The sequence below is a fragment of the Brassica oleracea genome, chromosome C2, assembly GCF_000695525.1.
Source record: "Brassica oleracea var. oleracea cultivar TO1000 chromosome C2, BOL, whole genome shotgun sequence".
NCBI classification, from domain to species: Eukaryota; Viridiplantae; Streptophyta; class Magnoliopsida; order Brassicales; family Brassicaceae; genus Brassica; species Brassica oleracea.
Window position 1 is genome coordinate 4811620 of NC_027749.1, and position 12913 is coordinate 4824532.

Below are 12913 nucleotides of genomic sequence, written 5' to 3' on the forward strand. Positions count from 1 at the left end.
ATATATATGAAATAACAAAGCTAAAATTATGCAAAATCACAACACATCACACGCAGATGAGATGAAAGCACAAGATATATCATTCTGCTTAGCTCTTGAACTGAACTCTCAAAAGTGACAAGAACAGGTTATTAGACAGTGTCTCATTAAGTCAAACCAAAATGAATTCTAACATAATCAAATGAAAATTGAATAACGGGTGATTTTAGTTGATTTCAAATTCCATCTAACAAATACCTAATCCAATAACAATGGATTTTCCTTTAAATTTGAATTCCGTTAAATTCTATTGAAATTATGAATTCAATAACACCACCTAAAAGTCTTGAGAAATTATTTGTATTCACGCGTAAACTGGACGACAAGCCTAGAAGATGGGGTCTATTCAATCATCATTCATCATTCATCATTCATCATTCATTATGCCATTCTTCCCCCAATCTTAGTTCATCGATCAACGAATTCTCATCTTCTTCATCATCGCTATCAACGAGTTCTCAGACGAGCCAAGGCCTAAACTCTTTCGTTTCCTGATCATTGTCTCTGAATCCTTATCACGTCCAGATTCTTCTCCTTCTTCAGTTTCATTGTTTGCTTCTATATTTATGTACATTCCTTCATCAGAAAAGCCAGCTTCATTACTATCTATATCGTCCTCACCATAAACAGCTTCATCCGCTTCATCCTCAGCACCAACTCCATCAGCACGACCATCATCTCCCTCACCATCACCATCTTCTTTCTTTTCTTCATCCTCACCACCTGCATTTTCATTTTTACCTCTATGTTTATGCCCACACATTCGTTGTCTTCAGTTTCTTTTATGTCAAGAGTACAATGAGGGACCTCCGCAACCTTGGACCTCCGCAACCTTGGACTATGAATACATGAAAGAAAGCTTGATGAAAGTGTTTTTTCCGGCTTCAGGACAATCCTGGTGTAGAGAGAGAATCTTAAAATATATAAAGATGCTCTTCATATCCATATAAATTTGACATATCATGGAGCTGGTTTGATGCATTTGGAAGAGTGAGGCCATTCTGTTTACCCCTGATGCGACAAGACATTCCCTTCGATGAATTCTCATGCTCTTCATCAGTCATCGTTATGATCCTTGAGATTAGTATTTGTATTTTGACAGCAAGAAGCAAGCTTTGAATCTGAAAAATGAAGGAAGAGGTGTTGGAGTCAAACTGATCGTTAGGGAACCTGAAGTAGCTCGATGAGTGAAGTGTGCAGGCACTTCTTTACCCGATGAATATGATGTCTGGATGAGATTTCTTGCTTCTTGATTCAGGTTGAGACTGTCAGAACCTTGATAGAGTTTGCATATTGATCAACTGACACACACACAACAATGTATTCTATGAAAAGGAAACAAATTAAGCTGGCCTAACCCAGACGATTGCTCCTTGTCTGATTTATACTTGAGCTGCTTCTCTTAACTGCAAAGACTCTAGACCAATGTGAGTCTTTTTAATACTCTCCTTGAATCTGATTTTCCTTTCTTCTTTCGATGATGAAAGAAACAATTCATCAGTCTTACCAAACCTTCACCATCATCATCACTTTCATCTTCGTCACCATCATCATTATCATCACCATCATAATCATCATCATCATCGTAACAATCATCATCATCATCATCATCATCATCATCATCATCATCATCATTGTAATCATCTGCATATCCGTCAGTAATACAATGAGGGACTTCAAGAAGACGAACACCGCAGCCTTTGACCTTCCTGCAGGTTTTATCATGGAATCTGAACACAAAAGAAAGCTCTCTGAAAGTTGTTTCTTCAGCTTCAGAGCAATCCTCGTTTAGAGAGAAAGAATCTTCAAATATATACAGATGCTCTGAAAATCCCAGTCGAGGTGGCATATGATGGACCTGGTTTGATTCACTTCGGACTGTGAGGGAATTCTGCTTACCACTGACGCAATAAGACACACGCATCAATAAATTATCATACTTTTCAGAATTTCCTATAATATACTCTTCATCATCGTCATCACTATAATCCTCACTACAATCCTCGGGACTAGTACTGTCATTTGACAGCAAGATGCAAGCTTTGAATCTGATGGATGAAGGAAGAGGTGTTGGAGTCAAATTGATCCTCAGGGAACCTGAAGTAGCTCGGTGAGTGAGATGTGCAGGCACTTCTTCACCCGGTAAGAACGCATATTTGCAAGCTGATGTTTGGATGAGCTTTCTTGCTCTTTGATTCAGTTTGAAGCAGTTGGCAAAGTTTAGGCAAATATTTGGATTTTGAAATGAAGAGTCTATTCTCTTCAAGAAATCACAACCTTCTGCATCTATTGATAGAGGGGAACCTGGAAGCCGGGGAAGTGCTACAAGCTTTCTGCATTCTTTGACATCCAGCTTAATTAGTCCCGAGAGAAGTCTGATGCAATCTGGAATAGTCTTGACACCATTACCGCGGAAATGTAATGATATTGTAGATGTTAGAGCCTTCTCGGGTAGACATATCGGCAAAATGTCATGAATTCTGAAGTCTGATTGTAATCTCCAACTGTGCTTCACGTCAGGCCCCCACTTGATTATTGCTTCAAAAAAGAGAGAATGACTATATATAGTTTCATACAAATCAAAATCCTTAACACCAAGCAAACTCAGAGCAAGAAACTCAAGATTCTGCAACTTAGAAATGTTTGGAGATATAGTTTTCAGCTTCTCGCATCCAAACATAACTAGTTCACGCAGACGAAATAGATTCTCAATCCATGGAGGAACCTCCTCTATCCCTGTAAAGCTCAACACCAACTCTTCAATGCTGTCTGGAACATTTGGGAACTCCTTGAGGTTTCTACACTTAGACATATCCAACTTATAAAGACAAGACCAAGTTGTCATTGATGATGGCACTTCCTTTTTCGCAGTATATCTTAGATCAAGTTTTTTCAAACTTGAGCAACCACTGAATTTTTTCAAACTTCTGCACCCACCAACATCTAATTCCTCGAGGCTAGTTGCATTTGAGAGATCTGGAATCTCTTTCAGATACTCAGAGTAACTCAAATTCATCAGCTTGAGGCATTGGAGAGGCTATAACCAAAAAAGAAGAAGATTGGTTAGGAATGCCTAATTGCGCTTTACTTGTACAATACAACAACAAAAATGCTTGATTTTCTTACTTTGATTCCCTTCCAAAGCTTCTTAAATTTGCTATCTGGCATGATTAGTTCGACAAGAAATTCGGCAGAGAATTTGGAAGGCCAAAACCTCAATGGACAGTCTGCCCAATCTAAAAATCTGAGTTTGTCGGGAAGACAGTTGAGGCCTTCAGGTGTGCATAACTTACAAGATGTTCCACGACTTAATTTTAGAAACTGGAGATTATTCAACCGATCGAAAACGCTTTTACGTATTGGGATTTGGATTTCCCTTTCCCCAAAAGTATATGACATCATTATGCCTATAACCTTTTTTGTACCCTAAGAATAGATTATTAAAAAAGAACAAATAAATCTCTGCTTAAAAGGAAATAGAAGGCTACAAATATAAGAAAAAAAAAAGACTTACAGTATTTTGATAAAATAATTCCGAAATTTCCGTTGTATCCCACAAGAACTTTCGTTTTCCAGGCTCCTCCAAAGACTCTTTCCTGACAATTTCTCTACCCATTTGTTGCAGTAAACTATGCATCTCTAAGTATCCGTTGTCTATAGATATGAAAGTTTTCTGCTCTAAGACTTCAAGCCCATGATCAACATCCAAACGACTGTCTGCAAGACAGCGTTTAACGCGCTCAACCTCGAAACCAACAAAGAAACATGCAATATACAGAAAAAGATCTCTATCTTTATCATCACTTAAGCGGTTGTAGCCAAACATTAGAATTGTTTCAATTCCTTTGTCAAGGCTAGACTCGAGCCTTGGTATTGCATTTCTCCACTCTTCCATGGTCTTTCCTCGTAGAGACAATGCCATGATTCTCAGGCCTAGAGGAAGAAAACCAGCAAGTCTAGTAACTTCCCAAGCAAGCTCTTCAAAACCCTCAAACGGAGAGTTTTGATGGAAAGCATATTGGCAGAAGATCTCAAATGCCTCAATTTGATTTGGAAGTTTCATATCGTAAATACATTTGATCTCGTGTGCCTTTAGAAGGTTTCTATCTTCGGTTGTAATGATAAGCATACTTCCAGGACCAAACCATTTAGGACTGTTTGCCATTGCCTCTAGTTTCAACAAGCAATCCATTTCATCAAGAACAATCAACACTTTTTTGTCTCTCAGCTTTTGTTCAGCCACTCCCAAGTGACCAACCTCATAATCCTTTTGCTTGAAAATCCGAGACAGTAACTCTTTCTGATAATCCAACTGATATTTGTCAAGGGAACCACCGAGAGAAGGCATCTCTTTACTCCCTCTGATATCCTCAATAAACGTGCTGAACGGAAAATCACGAGAGAATCGGTTGTACAAAGCTCTGGCTGTGGTCGTCTTACCAATCCCAGCAGGACCCACAATTCCTATAATCTTAACGTCATCACCTGCTGTTAGGTCCAACAACGAGTTTATCTCCTCCATACGAGTTTCCATGCCAACAAGGTCATCAAAATCTGTTGATGGTTTAAAACCCAACAAATCCATAAGATCTACAGCAATTTTTTCCATCAAATCAGCTTCGTTTTGCCTAACAAAAACAGAGGCTAACCATTAAAACATACATCATGAAAAAGTAGCTCCCCATAATATAATAAGCAAGTGGAAGTAAAAGTGAACGAACCAGGTGCTAGAGTCATAACCAGCTAGAACCGGGACATCCTTCAAAGCTTTCCTCCATGCCTGGGTCACCCCTTCTGTTTTCCCCACACAGGATTTCTCAAAGGTTTTTCCGAAATGTCCGGTCTGCTTCTTAATATCAGATGGATCCACTTTATAGAAAATGGGTATCACTTTTTGTTGTTTCTCTTCTTTGCACTTCATGATTTCCACCAACTCATCCAGACACCAGCTTGAAGAAGCGTAGTCAGGGGAGAGTAAGACAACGGCCACCCTTGATTGTCTGATTGCTCCTATGAGCTCGGCATTGATGGATTCGCCTCGCTTCATCTCGTTATCAATGAACGGTGTGATAGCCTTGCTTTTGAGCTCTTTCACAAAGTGACTAAGAAAGTCTTTGCGCACGTCTTCTCCACGGAAGCTCACAAAGACGTCATACAAACAACTGCAAGGCAGAGATAAAGAAGAAGAAGCCATTTATAGCAGCAAAAAGAAAATGATCACAAAGCTTTCAGATCTGAAGAAGAGATAAGAAAAAAGAGAGGCTAGATAAGGATGCACTGATGGAGAAGAAAAGTCAAGAAATTACGCGTGAATAGAAAACTGGAAGACAAGCGTAAGAGAAGGGGTCCATCTTGAAAAAATAAGAGAAATTGGTTTGGATACACCAAAAACTTATATAATTTGTCGTATATTTTTTTTTTAAATATTTTTTATGACTATAATACTCTTATCTCTAGATTTCTCTGTTCTTCCTTTTTTGTAATCTAATCTATTTATCTCTTTTCCAAGTTCTTCAAATCATTTTTAAATTCAACACAAATCTTTATTTTTTTATTGTGATTCTTTTGACACCCATAATGCTAATCTTATTATCTCACTCCAATTCCAATGTTTTCAATTTCGAATCACAATCAACTTTTATAAACTTTCAATCGCAAAATGTATGTGTTATGGTCTTGAAGATTGTGGAAATTCGACGATTCTCTGTACGATTATCGAATAATCTGTTATCTCTGTTGCGGATTCATGGAGAAAGGATCGGAAGATCTCGGGAAGAAGAAAGCTTGAAATCTACAATCTTTTATTTAGATAATATATACGTTAGTAGATATTTTATTACTTACCTGCTATTATTTAGATTTTAATGGATTCTTAATCGATACATGGAGTGTTAGTTGTTACAAATAGATTTGGGGCTATTTGATAGATAACTAATTAATTGTTAATAGTTTCATTAACTGATATATGATTTGTTAGCCGATATATTTGTTTGATGCATAGATTGTTAGATGATACTGAAATTATTAGCTCATATGTTAGTTGGTATATAGATTGTTATCTGCTATGTAAATATTTAGCTGATAGATCTAGAGTTACATGTTTTCGATAAAGCATGATGGCATTTTCGTCCGTACAGTATCAAAAGGTTACTCCTTTTTGGATTATCCATAATCATGAACATTCAGCTAATTTGGACTTTAATTGGGTATATTCTAACACATTGTCCCAAAAAATAATCAAACCTATTCACTCATCATCATCAACATCATCATGCCATTCTTCCCCCAATCTTAGTTCATCCATCCAAATGAAATGATTATTAGACACAAAGTATCTGACATCAGTAGTTGAAAGGGATCCTAAGTAATATATAAGATAGTGGACAGTTGGAAGGGATCTTAAGCAATATACAAGATAGATGGGTACTCCACTTATCACCAATTGGTTTTAAGTTGGAAACCCATCTACCTTAACTTGGTACTAGATAAAAATCCGCACTTTGCGCGGAATGTGATTATTAGTTTCGTTATTTTTAATAAGCTGACATTAATCTAGATATCGGTTCGGTTTTAGGTTGTTTTTTGGTTCTTAATCTCCTAAAATATAACTATCATTTTAAATCAATATTTATTTGGTTTGTTCGGTTAAAATGTTTGATGTTTTTGGTTTTTTTCCTGTAATAATCAAAAATTATTATTATTTGTTTGTTTTCATGTTATGAATCTTAGATAGTCGTGATGTCGAACCAATGGTTTTATATTAAAGTTTCTAAATGGATAATAGTTAAAAAAGAAAAGAAAATTATTAAGACAAATTATTTTACTACAATTTGGTAGATTGTGAAATAAGCACTAAGAAAAATAATATATTAACTTGCAAATAAATTTGATATTTCAGTTGTGACAAATACTTAGTTATAAGATGCTCACGTCAATGTTCACATGTATGTGTATGTAAAAATATATAAAGATGGTTGATAAATATATAAAAAATACTGTTAATTAATATTAAATTACTCTTTTTTCAAAATAATACATGAAAAAATAAAATTCTTATATATGAAATTATTTAAAAACAAAAATATTTTAAAATTTATATAAAACTATAATATATATCTTATACATAATTCTTTAAATATATGTATATATATATATATATATATATGCATATAACTGATCAAATTGGGTATCCGTTCCTATAAATATTGATATTTGTGATTTATTTTTTTTACGGATATTGCATTATAGTATTTGATTTGTTTCGTAGAGTAACGGATATCCGAATTTTTTGGTTCGAATCAAAACGGATAATGAATCGAATCAAAATTTATGAATAGCTAGTGGTGTTTTCGCGCTTCGCGCGGGATGTAATGTATTGTTATTTGAATATGTTGTGTAGATATGTTAAGGCTTTGTGTCTTGGTGAAGCTTTAAGTGTGCTGGCGATGGTTTTATTATTTGAGAAGTGGTGTGAGTTTTTTTCCGAAGTTCGAAGGCTTTGTATTTTTATTTATTTGAGAATATGTTTTGCTATTGAGTCCGGAGAAATTATAATTATAATTTTGATGGTTGTTTCTATTTTTTGATGATTCACCCCTTTTCTAATATTATCTGTTTAGAATTATTTTGATATAAAAAATTAAATACATAATTTAGCTGTTAGTATGGTATTTAAAAAAATGTGATCATAAAACCAATTTTTCCATAGTGTATTGGGAAGAAAATATTCATTTAAATATGAGGATATTTTTTTTTTCACTTTCTCTCTGTACATTTATTTTACGAAGTTTGAAAAATAAGAATATTGTGATCTTCTCATAGTTAATTTAATATTATTATTTTTTACATAAGAGTATTTTGTAAGCTTTTGTATTAAAGGTTTTAAATTTTATTTCTTTCAAGTTATTTTGTTATAATAAATTAAATATATGGTTTATCTATTAATATGTGTGTAATTAGATTTTATAAGCATACGTTTAAATTATTTTCTTTGACATCTTATAAAGGAAATGTTTATATGAAATATGAAAATATATTACATTTATTTTATTTTATGGGACATTAATTTGGATTTTTGAGAAGTAAGTTTAGTTAAAAAAAAATATCCATGTATAATATATTATACTTTTACATAAGAAGGTTTGAAAGCATTTTCTTGTGTTACTATCTATTTTAATGGAACTTTATAAATGTAAGACCAATTATTTTGGTGACATCTTAAAAAACAAAAATGTTTCTCCAAACAAATGAAAGATATATTAATTTTTTTTTGCATCACCGTTTTGAAATTTCTGGATAATAAGTAAAAAGTAAATATATTTTTGTTAATAAAAAGAAATATATTCATGAATAGCATATTAGCGTTTTCACATTTTGGAATAAAATATATTCACATCCTATTTAACTTACAATTATCCTATTTAACCCATATCTCGTTAACATCTTATAAGTACGTTTGACTGGGTTATTTGGTTTGAAACTTCTAATTAATATTAAAACTTTAAAGATGTTGGAATTGTGTGAGCCATGTCCAACTCTATATTATCCGATTAGTACAATATTGTCCATTTTGGGCATAATTAGCAATCATGCATGGATTTACTTTTGGTTTCATTCCCAAAAGGCATCGTACTAATTAGAGTTGTACATATCTTTATATATTAGACACTCCTTGCCTAATTCTCCAATGTGGAACTTAGTTTGTTATCTCACATTTTCCCCCTCAAACTAAGGATCACATTCATCTTGTGTCCCACAACTGACTTCCAGGATCTTTTGACTTGATCTTTGCCACACACACCTCCCAATCCTAACTCGATGGATCCCGTTTCTACTCAAAGGGTATTTTGGTCTTCTTGCAGATTTTTTGTCAACTGCTCTAATACCAATTGTTGGAATTGTGTGAGCCCATGTCCAACTCTATATTATCCGATTAGTACGATATTGTCCACTTTGGGTCTAATTAGCAAGTCCGCATGGATTTACTTTTGGTTTCATTTCCAAAATATCTCGTACTAATTAGAGTTGGACATCTCTTTATATATTAGACACCCCTTGTCTAATTCTCCAATGTGGAACTTAGTTTGTTATCTCAGAAAACAGAACTATGTCGCATTCCATGATGCGATCAAAAAGGCCTATCCAGATATGGAAATCATCTTGTGATGGTTCATCCCGTCCCCTCGACCATCCCGCTGATTACTATGATTTTCGTGTAAAAACATCCATTCTTGACAGAAATTTTGAAATTGAAATGTTATTTGATGTGTGTTTGAAAGAAAGTGTTTCCTTTTGTGACAGATTTACACTTCTGTTTAGGTAGCAGTTTATTTTCTATGTATCATCAATTTGATGGCACTTCACGCAAAGGGTCCAAAGGTGGGGTCATAGATTATACAAAATATAACTCCGAGAAGAGACCATATTAAACTTTTCTGCATTTACATTTTCGTGCTCACTCGTGTAACTTTGTTTATAGGCGTCTGTCAGTGAATATAATGTGTCTGGAGAAGATGCTGCTGGCACAGGAAGCCTTCTGGCTGCTCTTGCAGAAGCTGCGTTTCTCATTGGCCTTTGAGCTTTTGAACGCAACTTAAAGTCTTAAATCACCAAATGAGCAAAACATCTTTCATGCTTTTTTTTTTTGTTGAAGTGACGTTGCGGAAATGGCGAACTATGCACCTTTCTTTGTAAACACAAACGCTAGACGGTAACTCTCATTCTGTTGTTATAATCTCAAAATTCTTGAATTGGTTTCAGGTGGAAACCAGATGCAGTAGGTTTCAATTCCTCTCATCTGTATGGAACTCCTAGCTATTGGGTCCAGTGACTCTCTGCGTAGTCTAGCGAATCATCTCTTCTCATTTCAGAACCCATGGGAAACTCTTCTGCTCTTGTTGCAGAAGCAATCTCCTGGAAAAACAATATCCAAGATTATATATGCAGAAAGGTACGGCGAGAAAAAAAAGTAAGTTAAGCCTTCATCACAACTTTGAGTGAGTTTCCTCTTCTTACCGGTTAAATCTGATTTGATTATTGCAGGTTGTGCCACACGAAAGCTTGCTAGATAGGTCTTAGGATGATCAGACCATTGTTCGCATGTATCCAAGAAACACAGTCGTCTGGGTGAAGCTAATGACGCCGGTGGAGTCTGCCACCACCTTTCTATAGAAAAAGTGACATATCAATAAAAGAAGCTTGCACAAACAGTATTATTAGACCAGATTAATAAAAAGGCTCAATTTGATGTAGTAGCTCATATCTCTGAAAATAAGAGAGGGTTTGTGAGGAAGCGAATAGGTGGTTCATGTCAGAAAATAGGAAACAGCTATGTATGATAGTGTTCTAAACGTGTTTCCAAAAAAAAAAGCTTGCCTGTTTGAAGAGACTCGAATCGCTTTTCAGCTTCAGCATAAGAGAGAGCATTGCGTCGTCTGCAAATCTGATCTTCGGTTGGTTAGCTCTGTCAGATTCTCCTTCACGATAGATAGCTCGATGGTGAAAAGAGAGATTCTTAAAACGGTTACAGCAGCCGTTGCCAAAGGTAGAGATTCCGCTGGGTAAGAAAAGAGCTTCGTTTCTGGCTCACTCCGTTTTGACTCGTTTGAGTCTGGTGGTCTAACTCGTTTTCTTTCTACGCATGAAGACAAAATTTGGATTACTCGCGTGGATTTAGCGGATGAAACCGGGCTTGCTTGAACGTCGTTCTTTAACTATGTAGGTCAAAATCAATAAGCTGCTTATATAGTAAGAGTGCGGAAGTTGTAGAGTGTTCAAGAAATTGGCGTTTCTTAGTTGAATGGGACAATAATGGCTGGAGGTAGTGGTTTAATGTCGATAAAGGCGTTGACGATTAGTTTTTGCAAACAGATGAGGAAGATGAGAGGATATAGGTTAGAGCTTTTGATCTTCTGTATTGTTGGGTATGATTCGTAAAACAGGCCCAAACAAAATTAAGTCAACAAAATACTAAGCCCACAGAAAACCACGGAAACTTAAGTCATGTAGCCTGCCACGTGGCAGAATTCGCTCGTGGAGGAAGGAGAATAGATCATAGTTGCATAAGACTAGGAGCTAATCCGCGCTACGCGCGGAGCTATTTTTATTTTCAAATGTTAACCATATAGTTATTTTTTTGAACGTTGTATTCTGAACAACAACAAATTCTGAATTGTATGTTTGTGTGAATACATATTTCCTTAGAAAAAATTAGAAAACTATACATTTTTCAAATAGATGTTTGATATAGTTTTTCTTTTCTCATATTGTATATTTATTTATTATTTATTTTTTCTTATATTGTATGAAAATTTTCTCAAATAGATCTTTTAAATCTTTGTCACAAAATAGCATTCAATAAGGAAAATGACCAAAATAACTCTTTTTATTTTGAAAAATTTTAACTTTATTTTTATTTTTAAAAATTTGAAACTCTATCCTCAAAACCTTACCCCTTAACTCTAAACCATAAGTCTATGTTAGTTAACCATAGGGTATAAAAGTATTTTTACTCTTTAATAAGACTTATTTTTGTCATTTTTTTTCATTTATAACTATTTTGTAACAAAAACTTAAAAAAGGCTATCCTAGGGAATTTTTCATTTTATTGTATATTTACTTATCTAACTGTTTTTCTTTTAAATCAAATTATAATATTATGATATATGTTTAGTGTACTATTTTTATTTCTTATATTTATATTTACTTATTATTTATTTTATTATAGATTTTTTAGATAGATGTCTAATGTATTTTTTTTATTTCTTATATTGTATATTTACTTATTATTCATTTTTCTTATATTTTATATTTACTTTTTCTAATATTATAATATATGTGTAATCTAATATTTTTATGTTGGATATTTATTTATTATTTATTTAACTATACATTTTTCAGATATATGTTTAATTTAGGTTTTCCATTTTTTATATTGTATATTTATTTACTGTTTATCGTTCTTATTTTGTATATTTATTTTATCTAAATTTTGTTGCTTTTATATCAATGATTATATTACGATATATATTTAATGTAATATTTTTATTTCTTATATACTATATTTACTTAATATTTATTTTTTCTTATATTTTATATTTATTTTTTTTATATTACGATAATTGTATAACATAATATTTCTATATTTTATATTGTGTATTTAGTTATTATTTATTTAACTATACATTTTTCTAATAGATGTTTAATTTAATTTTTTTTTCATTTCTTAATTGTATATTTACTTATTCTAATTTTCTTGCTTTATATAAAATGATAAAATTATGATAGATTTTTAATGTAATATTTCTATTTGTTATATTTTTATTTATTTTTTTCTTATATTGTATATTTACTTATTATTTCTTTTTCTTTATATGTATACTTTTTTTATTTTTTTTATTAGTGTCACGTGTCATTTTTTAGAAGAAGTTTTTTTCGCTGATGTGGACGCTGCCTCAAAAGCTCACTTTTATTAGTATAGTTCGTATATTTTATATTTTGTTATTTTAATATTATAATAAATGTTTAATCTAATATTTTTATGTTGTATATTTACTTATTATTTATTTAACTATACATTTTTCAGATATATGCTTAATTTAGTTTTTCTATTTTTAATATTGTATATTTTCTTACTGTTTATTTTTCTTATTTTGTATATTTATTTATTCTAAATTTTTTACTTTTATATCAATGATAATATTACGATATATATTTAATGTAATATTTTCATTTATTATATACTATATTTACTTAATATTTAGTTTTTCTTATATTTTATATTATTTATTCTAATAGTAAGATAATTGTATAATATAATATTTCTATTTTTTCATATTGTGTATTTAGTTATTATTTATTTAACTATACATTTTTC

At 32.6% G+C, this 12913-nt stretch overlaps 2 protein-coding genes and 2 pseudogenes across 5 annotated transcripts in view; 1 reads left to right on the forward strand and 3 right to left on the reverse strand.

Moving 5' to 3' along the window:
- The window catches only part of LOC106323223 (disease resistance protein TAO1-like), a 93774-nt gene that overhangs the window by 62707 nt on the left and 18154 nt on the right, over positions 1-12913 (reverse strand). The gene's annotated exons all lie outside the window — the stretch shown is intronic.
- Positions 269-1103, reverse strand: LOC106323260 (annotated as a pseudogene).
- On the reverse strand, positions 682-5300 carry LOC106323227 (disease resistance protein TAO1-like). 3 transcript variants are annotated; one of them, XR_001266667.1, is made up of 5 exons: positions 4761-5300; positions 3554-4667; positions 3166-3465; positions 1049-3076; positions 682-934 (listed from the first exon to the last, which is right to left on the reverse strand). XR_001266667.1 is itself a non-coding variant. In XM_013761375.1 (4 exons), exons 1-4 carry the CDS (start codon positions 5231-5233, stop codon positions 1457-1459), a joined length of 3507 nt encoding a protein of 1168 aa, XP_013616829.1. In that variant the 5' UTR covers positions 5234-5300; the 3' UTR covers positions 871-1456. The 3 variants fall into 3 exon arrangements, 1 of the variants encoding a protein (XP_013616829.1); XR_001266668.1 differs by having other exon boundaries at positions 871-1160; positions 1252-3076; XM_013761375.1 differs by having other exon boundaries at positions 871-3076.
- On the forward strand, positions 9109-10116 carry LOC106323261 (annotated as a pseudogene).

Bases quoted from the DNA above. Each gene is read 5' to 3' on its own strand.
- LOC106323227 (XM_013761375.1), bottom strand. From the start codon at position 5,233: ATGGCTTCTTCTTCTTTATCTCTGCCTTGCAGTTGTTTGTATGACGTC. The intron at 3,466-3,553 runs GTAAGTCTTTTT...ATCTATTCTTAG, and splicing joins AATTATTTTATCAAAATACT to GGTACAAAAAAGGTTATAGG. The intron at 3,077-3,165 runs GTAAGAAAATCA...TTTTGGTTATAG, and splicing joins AGCTTTGGAAGGGAATCAAA to CCTCTCCAATGCCTCAAGCT.